Consider the following 18,578-nt stretch of genomic DNA (forward strand, 5'->3'; position numbering starts at 1 on the left):
AAAATCCCTTGTTACTTCTCCCTAGACCTCTCACTCTCTTACTCCCTACATCTCCTGCCTCATCACACCACCCACCACAATTCTGACTTTATGAACTTGCATGCCTCGCCAACATTTGCGTGTTTGCCAAACATTTTCGCCGACATTTTCACGTGACTTCTTCATATTTTTGACTATTTTACAGGATTATCACCAATTATTTTGTGGTCTCACTGGCGGTGGCGGATATGCTGGTGGCTTTGTGTGCCATGACCTTTAATGCTTCCGTTGAAATATCCGGTAAATGGATGTTCGGCTCAATCATGTGTGATATGTGGAACAGTTTCGATGTCTACTTTTCGACGGCGAGTATAATGCACCTGTGCTGCATATCGGTGGATAGGTAAGTTGAGTAGTGGACTTTAAACAAGATTACATGGCATTGGATTCTCGTTGCACCCGCCTTAACACTAACACTTCATCACTTTGGTTTGGTTTTTTCTCTCTCGCCCTCACAGATACTATGCCATTGTCCAGCCATTGGATTATCCTTTAATTATGACACACCGGCGAGTGTTCATCATGCTGGTGATTGTGTGGCTGGCGCCGGCTTTACTCTCATTTCTGCCCATTTGTTCCGGTTGGTATACGACCAGTGAAAATTGGCGTTACTTAAAGTCAAATCCTCATGTAAGTGTGATAACCTTGAATTTTGAACAGCCTTTAAAGTAGTCGTTGTAGTTGTTGTTGTTATTGATATAATGAAGAGTGTGAAGTTCGCTGCCTTATGGGTTATTTCGTATCGGTAAAGCAAATTATTTATAAATATGTTCGGGATTGGTTAAGCGATATGGTAAAGCCTTTAGTAGCATGTGGAAGATATGCACTCCACATGACCTTGTTATCAATTCACAGTGTAGTGCATCTGGTTGTGTAATATTTGAGATTTTCAATAGAATTTTTGGAATCCAAGCGAAGGACCTCGGTTAAAAAAAAAAATAAAATTGCGGATACAAAATATCCGTAGAAGTTTTCATTACATAAAATTCGATGTTCCCATTGAAAAGGGAGGACTGTATAAAACTTTTTAAAATAAATATATGTATGTTTCATGACACTGTGCAGTTAGTTTCGACTATGCCTCATCAGTGTAATGGCGAACCGTACTGAGTGGCGGTATTATTTACATGCCGGTGTGGTTTTACATGTAATTACTGAACTAATTTAATCAAGCCACAAGCATGAGAGGCTTGACGATGTCATCTCTCTCTGGTGGCAATTAACCAGGAATGGCCTACTTTTTAAAATTTGCATAATAACGCTTCAATTTAAAATCTGATTACAGGGATGATGATGGGTGATATTGGAGATACATGCACAGGGAGAAATATTATTTTCGTCGTTTCGTGGGTTCGATGTTCGTATTGTTTATAACCTTCAGCAAACTTTTTTATAAATTTCATCAATGGGTCCCATCTTCAGGAAGTATCTATGCTTGGTAAAGATAATAAGTTTCGCAAGGTTTGGTTGAAATCGGATAGCCCGTTGTCATGATTAATTAAATTTGAGCAACATTTTCATCATTTTTTAAGGAGGTATCAAGGAGAGGATCGATATTCTCCTTCTCCCCTTCTTTGAACTTAAACTATATTTGGGAGAAATGTTATGTAGTGCAAAGTTTGGTAGAAATCGGTTACTCCCAACGAATGTTATCATGCGCTTTAGCCAGACAGACGGACATCTGTAACTCTCCAAATTGCCAGAAACGGATTTGGTCCAAAGAAACATGGCGTCTAAAACAAATATTTCGATGACGTAAATTATTGCCATAGCAAAGTGTATATACCCACATTTTCCATAATGCTGAGGGTATACACATATTTTTCGACGCGTCGATATTTTTCATAGTTTTTTTTTTTTTTTTTGTTTCCAGTTTGAAAGCCCGTGTTCCCCTTTATCTTTCCATGGAATTCTTCTACTTTTGCGTGAGCCATCAATAGACTCCCTTTTATACGCCTTTTAAGATGGGGTATCCACATCAATTCGCACAAAATGACCTAGCCACCGATGCAGTTCCATGCGTCTAACTATAGGTCCATAGATTTTTCGGAGAATTTTTCTCTCAAACACTCCAAGAACTTCGTCATCTGTTTCATATACCAGCACGGGTAGTATCAGCATCTTGTAGAGTGCGACATTGGTCTGGGTAGTGTCCTTGTTTTTGAATTACTTACTCAGATCATAGTAGCATCGTTGGCCAACACTATCCTTCTCCGAACTGATAAAATCTCTAAAAACCTCAAAGCTGTAGTTCTCATTTTCCACAGTTGGTCCAAATCTACTGGACATTGGCAGATAGAAATGAGTCTGCACATTGGCAGACTCATTTCTATCTTGTCAAATGTGGCACGAACCGTTCGAAATGTTCGCTCCATTATGTCCATGTCATGGCTGCCATTTCTGTTTACCTTTGCCATCTCGTAAGACCTTTTCGAACAGGATGTTAAAAAAGTTACATGATAAACTGCCTCCTTGTTTAACCTCGTTTTGAAGAGCTTCAAGAGTTAAAGTTATTCTGCATAGCTGCATAATTTTCGCAGGAATGCCGAACGTAGACATGGCTTTAAGCACCGCTGAGCGAATTGGGCTGTCGAATGTGGTTTTGTAGTCGACGAATAAGTGGAATGTGTCGATGTATTTTTCGTGTGATTTTTCCAGGATTTGGCGCTGTGTGAAAATCTGGTAAATGATGGATTTGCCAGGTCTGAAGCCACATTAGTACGGTCCAATAATGTCATGGATCATCGGCTTTAGTCGCTCATACAGCACGCTGGTTAGCACTTTATATACGAATGAATGGCGAGTTATTTTTCTGTTGGCACATATCGTCTGATCTCCTTTTTTGTGCACTATTCTAGCCAGATTGTAATAATCACCTTTTGCCTATTACTGATCAGCATTCGTCCACCTGTCTTGAATAATTCGGCTGGTCAGCCTTCCGCACCTGCAGCTTTATTATTCTTCACCAGATGTATTGCTATTCTGACCCCTTCTTGGCTAGGTGGTATACAATGGATACCATCATCTTTTTGCAAAATCTCCTTCCAGATCCTCAACGCAGCTTTACATCTTCTATTCTAGAGGAGAATGTGCTTGCACAAAAGCCTTCGGTTTGGTGTTTTACTCGTTGGTAAAATGTACGGACTTCGTTCTGACTCCTGTACATCTCGATTTGCACCCGCTCACGGTTTTGTTATTATTTCTTTTTTTAATACAATTTTCCTCTTTCCGTTTCTCCCTCGTGTGTTCTTGCTACTGTTTGCAGGGTTACCCTATAAGCAGCTTTTTTTATCATAGTAGCATTACGACACCATGAGTTTCTTAATGGTGATTTTTGGTACTCAAATTTTGCTTTTGCTGTAGTTTGTAGGGAGTGGGCAATTCTTTGTCATTGTGCTTCTATAATATTACTATCGGAACAAGGACTGATTTCGACTAGCAAGTAGGTAAGTTGAGCGGATTAGTCTTCTCCATTGCTGCTACAAGGTAATGGTCCGAATCGATATTCGCTCCTCTGATCTATCGAACGCATAAAACACTGGATGAAAGCCTTACGTCTATCACAGGGAGCCTTGTGTATATCGAGATGCTTGATTCGGTGCCGCCGCGAAGTAAATAAACCTCAAACCGTGGTCTGATGTTTCTTCATGGAGGCTGACTTTTCCGACGGTGGGGTCAAACATATTTTCCCATTTCGATTTTTTGCATTAAAATCTCCTAGCATAATTTTAATGTTCATCAGTGTAATGGCGAACCGTACTGAGTGGTAGTATTATTTACATGCCGGTGTGGTTTTACATGTAATTACCGAACTAATTTAATCAAGCCACAAGCATGAGAAGCTTGACGATGTCATCTCTCTCGTGTGACAATTAACCAGGAATGGCCCATGACCAGGGCAGCGGTCTGCTCATCTCTGTCTTCCGTCGGAGCATGGAAACAAGTAAGACTGATGTAGAAGAACTTCGCTTTTATACGGATTATGTCAATTCACATCTACTGGAATGAATCTAGGGACGAGGTTTTATATTCTCCTGTTAACCATAAATCCGCAGCCTCGTTTTATAACAACTATAATACAGTACGTTATTTCCTGTTTTATTAACACCAATCCCTTTCCGTCGCATTTGCTGTAAGGCAATACTATCGGCTTTGTACTTCTTGAGTACATCCGCCAAAGCGAAAACTTCGTCTGTTCTATGCAACGTGCGCACATTCCAATTTCAGATTCGCAGATCATTTTGGGGATTTGGTTTTCTTTTTCGTTGCTTTTTCATAGTATGTGGTGTTTTCCGTGTGTGTGCAACCTATGGATGAACTCGCGGCTCATATCAGCTCAACTACGTCAACGGATGTCTGGACTTGACTTGGTAGTCGGAGACTTTACATGGTATCTACCATGCCCTACGGCACCCAAAACTAGATAACATAAATCTTTCCAAACTGAACAGAACTTATCAGATGTTACTGCAAGGTTCCATGGTTCCAAGAGTTCTTCATATATCGACTAGCTGAGTGGATCCGAAACTCATTAGTATGCATTATGAAGTTTTTTGAAAAAAATACGAATATCAATGTTTGTCTTGGAGGACACTATTTAAAATCGTATAAGCGATTGGACTTGTAATCCCAAAAACGAGCCACAAGCAAGGAACTATAGAGTCAACAAATTGACCAAGGGTTTTCATCTCCAAAAGGAAAAAATCTAGTGGCACAGCGTTTTCAAAACTTAAGTTTTCCTCATTCACTCATAACAAAGGTACCAAATTTAGTAACATTTATTACCTTTTTTATGCCTTCCCGAAAGCCCTACCAAATTTCGAGATACTAGAATCGTGCAAACACGATAGCACGAGTTGCAACAAACACATTAATATCTCAACTTTACGCTCCGTCAGGAATCTTCAGTCCACTTCGAAATTCAACGATTATCCAATATCAAAAATAATATTTGTACTACATTTTACTGGTACTATAGTTGTCTGTAGTGTATTCATATCTCGTATAGCATATCTCATAACAAGGAGAACACTCCGCCTAGTCATTATAGGTGCTCTTCATTTTAATTAAATTCCAAATCGATTAAGTATCAGTAAAGTCAAACACACTGCCTGCCGCATTGTCGTCTACAACTCTGTTCTACACTCAAGCACCTTCTCTTGACATTGAATTAATTCCATACATATTCTGACTTGACTACAGGTATGGTGTGGCAGGAAAAAGGCATCTGTGAATTGGAATTGGAACAGGAGTAGAACACATGATCATCTATAGCAGCAACAGCAGCTATAAATTACCATACAAATATTTGCGTAAAAATTGAACTCGGACACTTTGTCCATGTGTACATGGACTATGTGTGTGTGTACATTCAATTGAGAGAAAAAGAAAAAAATATTCTCACCACTTAATAAAAAGTAAAACAAAAAAAGAGTAAAACCATTATCACACAGCACACGCACACACACAAGAAAACAGCTCTACAGGTTGGCCATACCGGTTGGTCATTGAAGTCGTTTTGCATTCGTCGTTTATTAAATGTTTACTTCGAACAGTAATTGCTGCCGGTAGGTTGATGTTGTTGTTGCTCGTTGTTGTTAAAGTGGTTGTTTGGTTTCTTTGCAGCATTTTAATTTAATGTCCTTAACAAACAAATAAAATCACAACAACGGCGGCAGCAACAAAAACAAACCACAAAAAGCAGCACAATATCCACCACTACTCCTGCTACATGCCATGAAGCACCGCATATCCTTGCTGGCTATGAAATAAAGTGAACAACAATTACAATAACAACAACAGAAATAAGCACCACAACTACGTGGAAATAAGTAGGTACCCCCCAAACGACAAATGCTTGTAAGAAAATTCCAATGTAAACGACTACGCGACAACGACACTGCCAACAACTGTGACAACTGCCTCCTTTAAAAGGAAATTCTAATTTAGTTAAGCTTTATTGTTTTCCTTTTAGCTGCTTCTTTCGCTGGCTGGCTGGCTGCTAGCTTCCTCAACAGTTGTTTTACGGGACGACGACGGACATTTATGCTCAGAGCCATTTGAAATTCTTAAAGAGGGCGCGACGGGTTGGCATTCTGCCGTCTGTTTATGAGCATTTGTCGTTTTGTTCTTTAATATTTATAAGCAAATGTTGTCAAATTGCAGAAACATGTTGTTTTAATTGTTGTTGATACTTTAAAGTTAATTAATGTGTGTTGGTGTTTTTTTATTAACAAACAAAGCCTATTTGTTTTTTCTAATTAACTAGGAAATATGGGAGTTCTGTAAACTACTTAGAAACTGTATTAAACTTTGTTCTTAAATCTTAAGACTAATATTACAATGGGTCAGGGGGAATTTTTTGAAGGTAGATATCGAGTTGTGTCTTTGCTTTATTTCTCAACGTTTAATAAATTATTTATATGAATTCGAAGACGTTTAAGCTATCATTCTTAGCCTCTAAGAATTGATTTTTAAATTGTCATGACTAATCTTTCGATTCTTGAAAATTAATTTCACCTTTTTTAAGGATTGAATCCTTACCATTCTTGCTTTGCTGCAGTAGTTTGTAGGGAGTAGTGGCAATTCTTTTCCATTGTGCTTCTATATTATTATCTTGGCCAATAGTGCTTTCGCCACTTTGCTGATACATTAAGACGAGTGCGAACCTTGGCTACTTCAAGATAATGGAATAGATCGAACGTCTCAAACACTGGACGAATGCCTTCCGTCTATCACAACATTATCGATTTGTTTTGTCGTTGCTTGGTCTGGAGAAATCCAGGTGGCCGTGTGTATATCGAAATGCTTGAATCTGGTGCCTCGATGTCAATCGACCTCATGCCGTTGTCGGATGTTTCTTCATGGAGGCTGAATTTTCTGACTGTGGTATGTTTGTCTTTGACTTCCGTCGGAGCATGGGCGCAAATAAGACTGATGTAGAAGAACTTTACAGATTTACAGGGTTGCCCATATTCGACGGACCCATCTGGCAACGCTACAACTTTTGACAGAGATGTCACATCGCTTAATGACATACCGCGTTTGAAGCGTCAGTCCAAGCAGATTTTTACCATGGACCAATACACGCCACGCGAGCGCTCTGAAATAGTTGAAATTTACATTCAACAGAAGAAGTCAATTGTGAAAACTCAACGTGCTCTTAAAACATTAAAAAATGTGAGAAGCGTGCCTTCTAAGAACACCATTAAGCGTTTACACGAAAAATTTTCGACTGGTAAGACTCTTTCTAATCCGAAGAGGCCATATAAAAGTCGACCAAGGCGATCGGCCGAGAATATCGCTGCCGTACGAGCCAGTGTTGAGAGGTCCCCAAGAACATCCCAAAAACGCTCTCAGCAGTTGGGCATGGCTCGGTCCACTTTACAACGGATTATTCGCATTGATTTGCATTTGTTCCCGTACAAAATTAAATTGACGCTAAGAATGTTGCCTGCGGACAAGCCTCGTCGATTGGAATGGGCCCAAAGAGTCAACGAAATGGCCGAAGATGACGAGCAATTTTGGAACAAAATTATCATGACCGATGGAGCCCATTTCACATTGAATGGGACCGTAGTAAATAAGCAAAATTGCCGTTTTTACGCCACTGAAAATCCTCAGGAGATTGAAGAAGTGCCTCTTCATGACGAAAAAGTCACAGTTTGGTGCGGCGTTAGTGCGAAAACGGTCATTGAGACGTTTTTCTTCCAAAATGAAAATGGCCATGCTGTTACCATCAATCAGGAGCGTTATCGCGACATGATGACCGATTTTGTGATGCCAATTATTCGTCGAAAGCGTATGAGGCAGTTCTGGTTTCAACAAGACGGCGCTCCACCGCACACAAGTCGCATAACAATCGATTTTCTGAAGAATTTGTTTCTGGGCCGTTTGATGTCGAAAAGTGGTGATTTGGACTGGCCGATTTGACGCCGCCTGACTTCTTCTTGTGGGGATATTTGAAGTCAAATGTTTACGTAAACAAACCAAGGACCGTAGAAGAGCTCAAGGACAAGATTCGTGAAGAAATAGCCGCTATTCCGGCCGAAATGTTGGCAAAAACGATGGAAAATGCAGCAAAAAGGGGCCCAATACGTCATCAACGCCAGAGGCGGCCATTTGAGAGATATCATATTCAAAAATTGATGTACTTCATGAGTACATCTTCCGAAGCGAAGGCTGTGTCTGTTCTGTACAACGTGCGTGCCAAGTGCAAATTCGCAGATAGTGGTCCTTTATACGTTTGCGGGGCCGTCAAGATTATGACACCGCGGGGAAGTCAGTGTTCACAATTAAGATGAAATAGGGACAAAGATAAGCCTGTGATTTGCCATGTTGAAGCTAGTCAGTGCCGTTGCTTTACATTTGCTAAGTTAAAATTACTTTTCTACGTGGGAGTGCTACCAAGTTCCCAATTTTTTTTAAAATAAGAGTGGAAGTAAAAATGTTCGAAATAGAGTTCGGGTCCATTCTAGGAGTTAAACACTCAAAATGACTTAGTCAATTTAGTAGTAAATGCTCAAATTCGGTACCAGTTAGTACACATAAGTAGTAATTTATAAAATTTTCCGCATACCCCAATCGAATACTCCAATAGTAATCTTAAATCTAAATTTCAAGATTTCAGTTCTGTCGGTTTTCCTAAATCCAAATTGTATCAAACTTAGTACCATTTAGTAACCATACAAATTTCCAAAACTACATTCATAAACACATCCTACATTCCGACACTACTTTTAGTTTCAAATTTGATCAAATTTAGTACCATTTAGTACGCATACGCACATTTCCATTACTAGTAATTCAATAGTCAAGATTCCAGCACTATTGGTTTACCCTAAATCCAAGTTGTACCAAATTTAGTGCCATTTTGTACACATAAGTACGAATTTACAGAAATACCTTTATACGACAATTCCACACTCCAACAGTAATCTAAATTTCAAATTTTTAGTATTCCAGCTCTATTGGTCCGCCTTTAAACCAAATTTCATGTATAGTAATATTAGTACTCAAAAATACAAATTTTCAAACCTACATCCATACCCCAATTCTACGCTGTAACAGTCCTGCACTCTAACAGTGATGCTAACATCAAATTTTATCGGTGCACATTAAAATAAATTTCCAATACTTTCTACATAGCCCAATCTTGCACCCCAACAATGATCCTAACTCCAAATGATCGGTTCACCCATATATACATTTTTGTACCATTTTGTACACATTTGTACAAATTTCCAAAATTTTCTACATATCCCAATCCAAAACCCCAACAGTAACTCTAACTACCAATTTCAGAATTTCAGTTGTATTGGTTCGTCCAAAATTTAGTACACATTTGTACGAATTTCCAAAACATTCTACAAAGCGCAATCCTACACCCCAACATTGATCCTAACATCAAATTTTAAGATTCCAGCTCTATCGGTACACATTCGTAGGAATTTCCAATACATTCTACATAATCCAATCCTTCACCCCAACAATGATCCTAACTCCAAATTTCAGGATTTCAGCTCTATCGGTTCACCCAAATATACATTTTTGTACCATTTTATACACATTAGTACAAATTTCCAAAATTTTCTACATATCCCAATCCAACACCCCATCAGTAATTAACTACCAATTTAGGAATTTCAGCGGTATTGGTTCACCCAAAATTTAAATTGTACAAAATTTAGTACACATTTGTACGAGTTTCCAAAACTTTCTACAAAGCGCAATTCTAACATCAAATTTTAAGATTCCAGCTCTATCGGTACACATTCGTACGAATTTCCAATGCATTCTACATAGTCCAATCCTACACCCCAGCAATGATCCTAACTCCAAATTTCACGATTCCAGCTATATCTGTTCACCAAAATTTCAAATTGAACCAAAGTTAGTACCAATAAGTACGAACTTCCAAAACTACATCCATACCCTACTCCTGCACTCCAACAGTAATCTTATTTCTAAATTTCTGTGTTCCAGCTCTATCGGTTCATACAAATCCAAATTGTACCAAATATGGTAGCATTTAGTACTTTTCGTACTCATAAGTACACATTTCCAAAACTACCTACAAATCGCAATCCTACATTCTGACGGTAGAGTTAATTTTCCAGCTCCATCCCTTCCTCCAAATTCAAATTGTACAAATTATAGTACAGTTTTGAACTTTTCGAATACATGAGAAGACACTTTCAAAACGATCTCCTTACAACGACCCTACTTCTCACGACCCTTGATTCGCATTCCAAATTTCAAGTTTTTTTTTTTTTTTTTTGAAATTCTACCAAATGTAGTACATTTTAGTACTTTTCAGATACTTATAATTCGAATGTTCAAAAAGCCCTATGGCACATCTATTCTACATTCCATCAGTAACCCTCATTTCAAATTTAACAGTTCTCTCTCTCTACCAGTTCGCCAAATACAAATGGCACCACATTTAGTACTTTTTAGTATTTTTCGTGCCGTTCTAATACGAATTTCCAAAAACCCAGCCTTACCTGACACCTTTGGACCAAAAGTGACACTCATCCCGTAATTGAAGATCCTTCAGCTTCAGCCGTGTCGTCTGGGCGTTGATGAATCGTTAAGTCAATCAATCAGTCAGTCAATTACTATACTCTTTTATTAGTATAGACTTTGAGGCAAAGAATTTGTTCTTGAATAAATAGACTCTAGAAGCCATCTCTTGGCTTCTAGAGTTAGCAGTAAAACATTAATTAAACCATAATTCAAAAATTTGAGATCTGGTAAATTTATCCTTCATCAGGGTTCTTAATATACTATCGAAGAGCTTTCATCGCAAAAACGAATTTAGAACCCTATTGTTTGTGGTAAAGATCGGTTAATATTTGGGGGATGAAATGGACCAAATGTTTAATTTTTGTCGACTTTTCTGGTCGCTTCAGATGCTGCAGTTATGGTCCGAACATCGTGAAATTTTACATGGAGAAGAGGATCGGGTCTAAGAATAAGCATGCCAGTTTTTATAAAGATCGGTCAATATTTAGCGGGTAAATGGACCCTGACTTTTGTGTGAAAAATTACAAAAATTGTATTCTGTAGCGTACATATTTACTCATAGACCCGAGAAGTTGATAATGTATTCAAGAAGAGAGGTTGGCCTTTAAATTGACACCAATTATATTGTCGTATGTATTCGGATGTGGGCGTTACGCCATTACTATTTAGTAAACCATAACCACACTGGATGGCGGAAATATAGCGCTGATTGCTTTGAAATGTCCCTCTTATGGTCAAGGACAACGCCTATAACACTGTGCGACACGAACATTTTTCAGGGGTTCTAATGTACCAATTCTGTTTAGTTGGAGTCCCTGGACCACGAAAATACCTTTGGTTTTTCTGGGTCACTTCGAAAATTAATTTTATATTTATATAAAAGTAAATAAGTTATTCGAGTTTCAAATTGAAAATCCATGAAACCACGTTTTTCTCTATATTTACCGTTATAAAATTAATTTTCGAAGTGACCCAGAAAAACCAAAGGTATTTTCGTGGTCCAGAGACTCTAACCAAACAGAATTGGTACATTAGAACCCCTGAAAAAAAATGTTTTTATATTTTGTAGCACAGTGTAATTTTCGATCATGATCAGATAATAATTTTGGGATGAAGTGGACCGAAAACTTATTTTTATTTTGTGTTTTTTTCGAGTCGATCTATAGGCCACAATTATAAGACGAACATCACAACACAACCCACGGTGAAGGGGATATGGACAAGTAATTAGAGGGACTGCACAGAATATTAGTAATATTCGGAAAATATGTCAGTGTAAGGAAGAGGTGCTGTTGACCTCTAATCGGGCAAGAGGGTGCAACTATCACGAAATATTGCCCAGGCTCGAAAAAAAAATTCGAAGAATGTTCCGTGGTTTATCGTATGGTCGGCCCCGTCCGACTATACTGCTCCGCTCACGGTTTATTTAAACATCTATTAAATCTGGGAATCAAATGAGAAATTAACGATTTTTAAATTATTGTTTCTTAGTATATTCAATTTGTGGGGTTTTGGCCAACGAAATTGACTTCTACACCAATATGCGTCCTTAAACTCCAATTATAACCTTCGTGCACATTACCGATATTTTATTTTTTATAACGTGGAAACAAATTAAATTATCATACTAAATTCTTTCCAATACTGCACCTCTAATAAGATTATTTGTTTGAGAAATTTTATCAAGGATGTAAATATTAAAACTTTTACAAATGTCATTATGATGACGATGTGTTTTGTATGCAATATGATAATGAATCTGCGGTTTTTTATGATGCCTCTATGTATGCATGTGTGTGTGTGCATTATTGTTATGGCACCTCATCTTTTTATTGCAATTCTTTAGCCTTGATGTTTGGCGTATTTGTTCGTTGTGTGCAATGAAAGGTTTCGTGCCGTAGAATAAATTTTACGCAGATAATAGACTTATGGAAATACTAAAAATTCCTGAACACAACACACAGAATATTCGCACAAAGCCTCACTATATTCGTATGCCTCCCCCGAAGAGCCGGAGCGTATACAAAAGGTATGTTTTGCTGGTAAAAATTGATTTATACACTCTCACTTCCACTGCTCCGATGATAAAAGAAGAAAAATTGAAATATGTAAAATACGCACAAACACACACACGCACAAACACATACGCATAAATAAGTGCTGCTACTTCGTGTGTGTGTGAGTGTTTGAGCCTTTGAATCTTTAGTGTAATAGTTGTGCTGTTACTGCGTGTATATCATCCATTATCTATTTAGCTTTTCCGTTATTTATTCGCATAGCTCACAACAGCAGCAAACTGTCTGCCTGCTCCTCATTTTCTACGCCAGCTGTCGTGCCAACAACACGAAGAAATATAATTTACCCATATTCCAAGTAAATGAGATATAAACTTCCTTCCGTTCTTCTTTTTTGTGTGTTTGTGTGGTGATTTCCTCCTTTATACAGCTGCTCGTATACAGGCAACCAAGTGTTTGCCAAGGCATTTGTGCAAAAGTCAATCTATAAACGTTAAAATGTAATGTGGTAGGGATAGATAGGGATCTGCTCTTGGTTGGTTGGTACCTTATGTCGTCTCTATCGTTATTACGACATTAATGCTGCTACTGCTGATGTTGTTTATAATAATTATGTTGTGTTCTTGGAGTTGGTTTCTTTTTTCCTCCTTTTTTTCATTGCCAAGAATCAGCTGAAGCTAGGGGGGAATTTGTTTATTACATTGCAAAGCTTTCAATAGTTGAAGGAAAACATCTATAATGTGCTTTAAGGATATAATGGATTTTCATATATGTTTATGCAAATGTAGTTTGAGTATTTGTAGTTTTAAAAAGGTATAATGGTTGTCCATACTAGCACAGTAGTTTGGATTTTATTGTGAATATTTATATAACTCAATATTGGAAATTTCAAAATTCATCAGTGCACTTTGATTCCAAATACAGGTTTTTTGATTTGGAAATACAGGTTTTAAATTCCATATTTCTGGGACGAAATCAAGTTCACACAATTTGAAGACGATTTAGAAATGCTCATCTGCAAAGAAAGGCTATATGTACACCTCGTAAACTGATTCACTGACTGACTTAACGATTCATCAACGCTCAGACGAAACGGCTGAATCTAGAATCTTGAAGTTTGGGATGAGGGACAGTCTTGGTCCAAAGGTGTCATATATGGAAGTGTTTTTGATAATTCGTTCTAGAAGGGCACGAATTGTACTAATAACAAGTAACAAAATGTCAGTAGGTTTTGCAAACAGATATATACCCTCATCCTATAGTTTGCGGAGAAGGTCTTCGCAGTTACACACAGGTTTTATTATTCGTTTTATAGAACTAATATATTTTTATAAAAGATGTTTCAGATTTAATTTGATTAATTTCCAAGATTATATAATATTGACCCCTTTTGGAGGAGATACCAGAGGAGAGGGCAGAGCGCAGGCTTCCTAAAGGTAATAGGATGTGCAATGTTTAGTTCAAATCGGACATTCCATTCTCCTGATATTGGATTTATAAATACTGAAAATGTTTAACCCTTTGTGGTGGAGGTACCAGAAGGAGTGGACCAATGTGTCCCATCTTCCTACTTGATCTAGGGTTGTACAAAGTTTGGTTCAAATAATATAGTCCGGTCGCATGCTAGTATACAATTATTTGTAAATCGACTCCAAATTTTCTGAAACGCATTTGGTTCAAAGAAACATGGGGTCCATGGGGTATATACCCTCATTAGCCATAAGGCTGAGGGTAATTACTAAATATGGTACCATTTGTATTTGCCGAACCAGAAGATCTAGAACTCCTAAATTTGAAATGAGGGTTACTGATGGAGTGGAAATTCAAACTATAAGTATCCGCGAAGTACTAAAATGTACTAAATTGTGTACAATTTAGTAGCATGTGGGTGGATAGAGCTAAAAACTTAAAATTTGAAATGCGAATTAATGTTGAGAAATAGGGTCGATATAAGGAGGTAGTTTCGAAAGTGTGTAGTTATGTTTACGAAAAGTACTAAATTTGGTACAATTTGAATTTTGGGTGAACCGATAAAACTGGAATCCTGGAATTTGATGTTAGGTTCCCTGTTAAGGTGTAGGATTGGTGTATGTAGGACGTTTTGGAAATTCGTACTAATGTGTACTAAATAGTACCAAATGTGTATTTGGGTGAACTGATAGAGCTAGAACACTGAAATTTGGAAATAAGGTTACTGTTGGAGTGTAGGATTGGTATATGAATGTAGTTTTGGAAATGTATACTTATGGGTACTAAATGGTACTATGTTTTATACAATTTAAAATTTGGGTGAACCGATAGTGCTCAGATCATGAAATTTTGAGTTAGGATCATTGGGGTGTAGGATTGGGGTATGTAGGAAGTTTAGGAAATTTGGACTAATGTGTATTAATGTGAATTTAAGTGAACCGATAGTACTGGAACACTAAAACCTGGAAATAAGGTTACTGTTGGAGTGTAGGATTGGGGTATTGAGTTTTGGAAATTAATACTTATGGGTACTAAATTTGGTGCAATTTAAATTTAGGGTGAACCGATAGAGCTGGAAACCTAAAATTTGGAGTTAGGATCATTGTTAGGGTGTGTGTATGTTTTCGAATGTGGACTAATGTGTACTAAATGGTACCAAATGTGAATTTGGGTAAACCGATAGTACTGGAACACTGAAATTTGTTGGAGTGTAGGATTGGGGTATTGATGTAGTTTTGGAAATACACACTTATGTGTACTAAATGGTACTAAATTTGTACAATTTAAATTTTGGGCGAACCGATAGAGCTGGAATTTTGAAATTTGAAGTTAGGACCATTGTAGGGGTGCATGATTGGGCTATGCAGGAATTTTAGAAATTCACACTAATGTGTACTAAATGGTACCAAATGTGGATTTAGGAAGTTAGGATCACTGTTGGAGTGTATGATTGGACTATGTAAGAAGTTTTTGAAATTGATATTTATGTGTTTTAAATGGTACTAAATTTGGTATAATTTGTATTATGGATGAAGATATCGGGCTGGAATTCTGGAATTGGGAAATATGATTTCTATTGGATTTATATTAATGTGCTCTATTTTACCAAATTGAGACCATAACTTTGAGATTTGGGTGAACCTATAGGGCTCGAATCATTATATTAGGGAATATTTTTGGAAATAAGTTCTTCAAGATTACAAAAAGTTGTAAATTGTAAAATGGCTATATTTGTGTGGAGATTTGGAGGTAATAGGTAATACAACAAATGAAACCAAATGGTACTACAATTTTAATTATGGTCAATATTGGTGTGTGTGTGTGTGTGTTGATTAGCTCTTCTGACATATACAGTTCTTTGTGCGAACAAAGTAAAATATTTAGACATGTTTAAATAATTCCTACATCCGCTAATAAAGTACCGTACATTTCATGAAAAGAATTTACAACGTAGATTCATGATTTGAAGGTAATGCATTTTACTATACGTCATTTTTGAAATTACACCCGAGATTTGGAGATGTATACCATAAGAAGAATGTCTTACCTCTAGTCATCTTCTTTTTATTGAGATAAATGATCGGATGTTTATTTAAAAATAAAGAGCAAGGACCATTGTTGTTGACCTGTTCTTGTTCTCTGTTATGAGTTCTGATCGCCACTTCAAGAAATAACACGGTACGATCACTTTTAGCGTAAAAGAGTAAATCGTTGTATTGTTGTCCTACTATAAAAATTATTATTCATATGCAAGGAACAAGGAATTTGCATTAATTTTGCAAGGACCCACGTTTTGATGATCGGACTGTTTGAGTTTTTCTATGAAATAACCAATATATATATATATATATATATAACATTCGCCCATGTGACATGTTCCGAGAGTTTTTGAATTCCCATACATACGAAATTGAGCACACCATTTTGTGAAAAATGGTGTGCTCAATTTCGATCGAAAGTGCGGCTCTAAACATTGGCTTTGTTCAATATGTTACAAACTGTGTTCACTAACTACCTCACAAAATTCTAGCAATCTTTACGTCGGCGGGGGTGGCGGCAGTATAATACGTATGAATAGCAATGCCTTTGGCAACAATCTGTTATCGAAATCTCCCCACTAAAATAACAGCCAGTACAGCATACATGACCATTTTGTCGGCCTCACCATCCAAGTCTGCTACGGGCTCATCGTCAAAGATAAAATCCACAACATCCTCATCGACGTTAGTATCTCCTCGTTAAATGCGACAGTGCCGAGAAATGAATGCCTATTTATTTTCTTTAATTTTACTAGAAAATCTAATTTGAAAACTAGTTTTTTTAATTAAATGTTGTAAAAACACGTTAAATATTAAATCTGAATTCTTTTTAAATTTGTATGTGTTCAGAAAAGCACATACAATCTCATTTCTTTTTCGATTCACAAGGCTACATGTGGTCGAATTATATTCCTAATATATATATATATATATTTTTTTTTTTTGGTATTCGGAATGGAGCACACCAAATGTGGGAAAATGTTTCACATTCGAGCAAACTCGAAATGCAGCACATGGGCGATTGTGATAGTCTCATCTACAGATATCCGAGAGATTTATCTAAAAATTAGAAGAATTCTAATGTGGTCAGTTGCGTTCTCCATTGTCTTGATTTTTTTCGAATGCATCAATAATTCTATGTAATAGTTGACATCCGCTTATCGCAACATCCAACTTTGTTTTCCCACACGTTCGATCAGCTTCAAGAAAAAGTGCTCTAATATGAATTTTATTCTCGCAACGACGTCTACCAGACTGGGAGGCTTTAGTTGACCTTTACGGAACAACTTGGACATTTAACAAACTACATATTTCATTATCTGTTGTCATATTGTAAAATATTTATTTTTCTTTTAACCCTTTCAGTGTCAAAAAAAACTGTTTGTCGTAATAAAAATCTAAAATTTTGTATTTAAGATCATATAAAGGCACAGAGTTTAGAAAAAAAAAACAATTTTTATTTTAACCCTCGGACAGTTTTGTCTGATTTTCAGCAAAAACAACAAACTGGGATTCAGCCTGACTATTTTGCTAAAACAAAAACATCAATTGCGACGGTACATAGGATAACCGAAAAACCACAAAGAAAGAGAGAAATTTTAAATGTCGAATATATTCGACAAAAACACTGAAAGGGTTAATATTTTGTTACACAATTTGTAAATATTAGTGTTTCATAAATTAGTTATTCATAAATAATCATTAAATATAAATGTTCATGAATTCTCTCTTATCTTCCAACAACAACTACATACATACAGTAAAATCACATTTGTCCTGTCATTCTGTCCGATTATTTTGTGTACAACTAATTAACGAAGTGTTGTACAAACAACAAAACCAACAGCAACTCATTCGCATACAACGAACAGCAAACACATGAAATAAACAAAAAAACAGCACTTGAATGGGAGGAATTAACCAGCATTTCACCTGGTTTTGATGTCTATCCACCACATCATAACAACTACACCATTCTCAATCTCCCCTCACCATTCCCATGGATTGTAAATTAGGTTTTTGTGTTAATTTATTTTTTATGGCATGTAAACGCAGCAACTTTTAATAACTTTAATTAGATTCTTTAAACAAAACAAATCTGTGTCTGCTCCCGTACCATCACCATCACACATATACATTATACAAAGATAAATATGTTTGAGATTTATGTGTGCCGTGTGCAGCGAAAGGATTTAAGTGGAATTTTTACACAGACAGCAGCAGACTAATTTCATGCGAGTAAAATTGATTGAAGATTAGTAGCATAGACATGTATATGCTTCTGTTTGATGGCGACTTACACAGATACATTCCACCTTGATGTTTGTTTGTTCGCTTGTGTGTGTAGCATATGTTTAAATAAATCATCAGAAATGTGAAAAAGTTTTAATGTGGTTTATTATGTTTTGCTTTGATGTTAAGCTATTTTTAATATGCAGTTAATGTGAGTCATTAGGAAAGGTGCCCATGAGATTTAGGGAAAGGGGTT

General features: G+C 36.9%; 1 protein-coding gene across 1 annotated transcript in view; it reads left to right on the forward strand.

The window, feature by feature from the left end:
- LOC133334798 (octopamine receptor beta-1R) overlaps positions 1–18,578 on the forward strand; it is a 77,187-nt gene that overhangs the window by 20,825 nt on the left and 37,784 nt on the right. The window contains exons 2-3 of the mRNA XM_061543116.1: positions 185–382; positions 498–669. Coding sequence (XP_061399100.1) covers positions 185–382; positions 498–669 — 370 coding nt within the window. The remainder of the gene's footprint in view (positions 1–184; positions 383–497; positions 670–18,578) is intronic.

Source organism: Musca vetustissima, unplaced genomic scaffold (genome assembly GCF_032173495.1).
Source record: "Musca vetustissima isolate MV318-11 ecotype Yass unplaced genomic scaffold, APGP_CSIRO_Mvet_v1 utg9424, whole genome shotgun sequence".
Lineage (NCBI taxonomy): Eukaryota > Metazoa > Arthropoda > Insecta > Diptera > Muscidae > Musca > Musca vetustissima.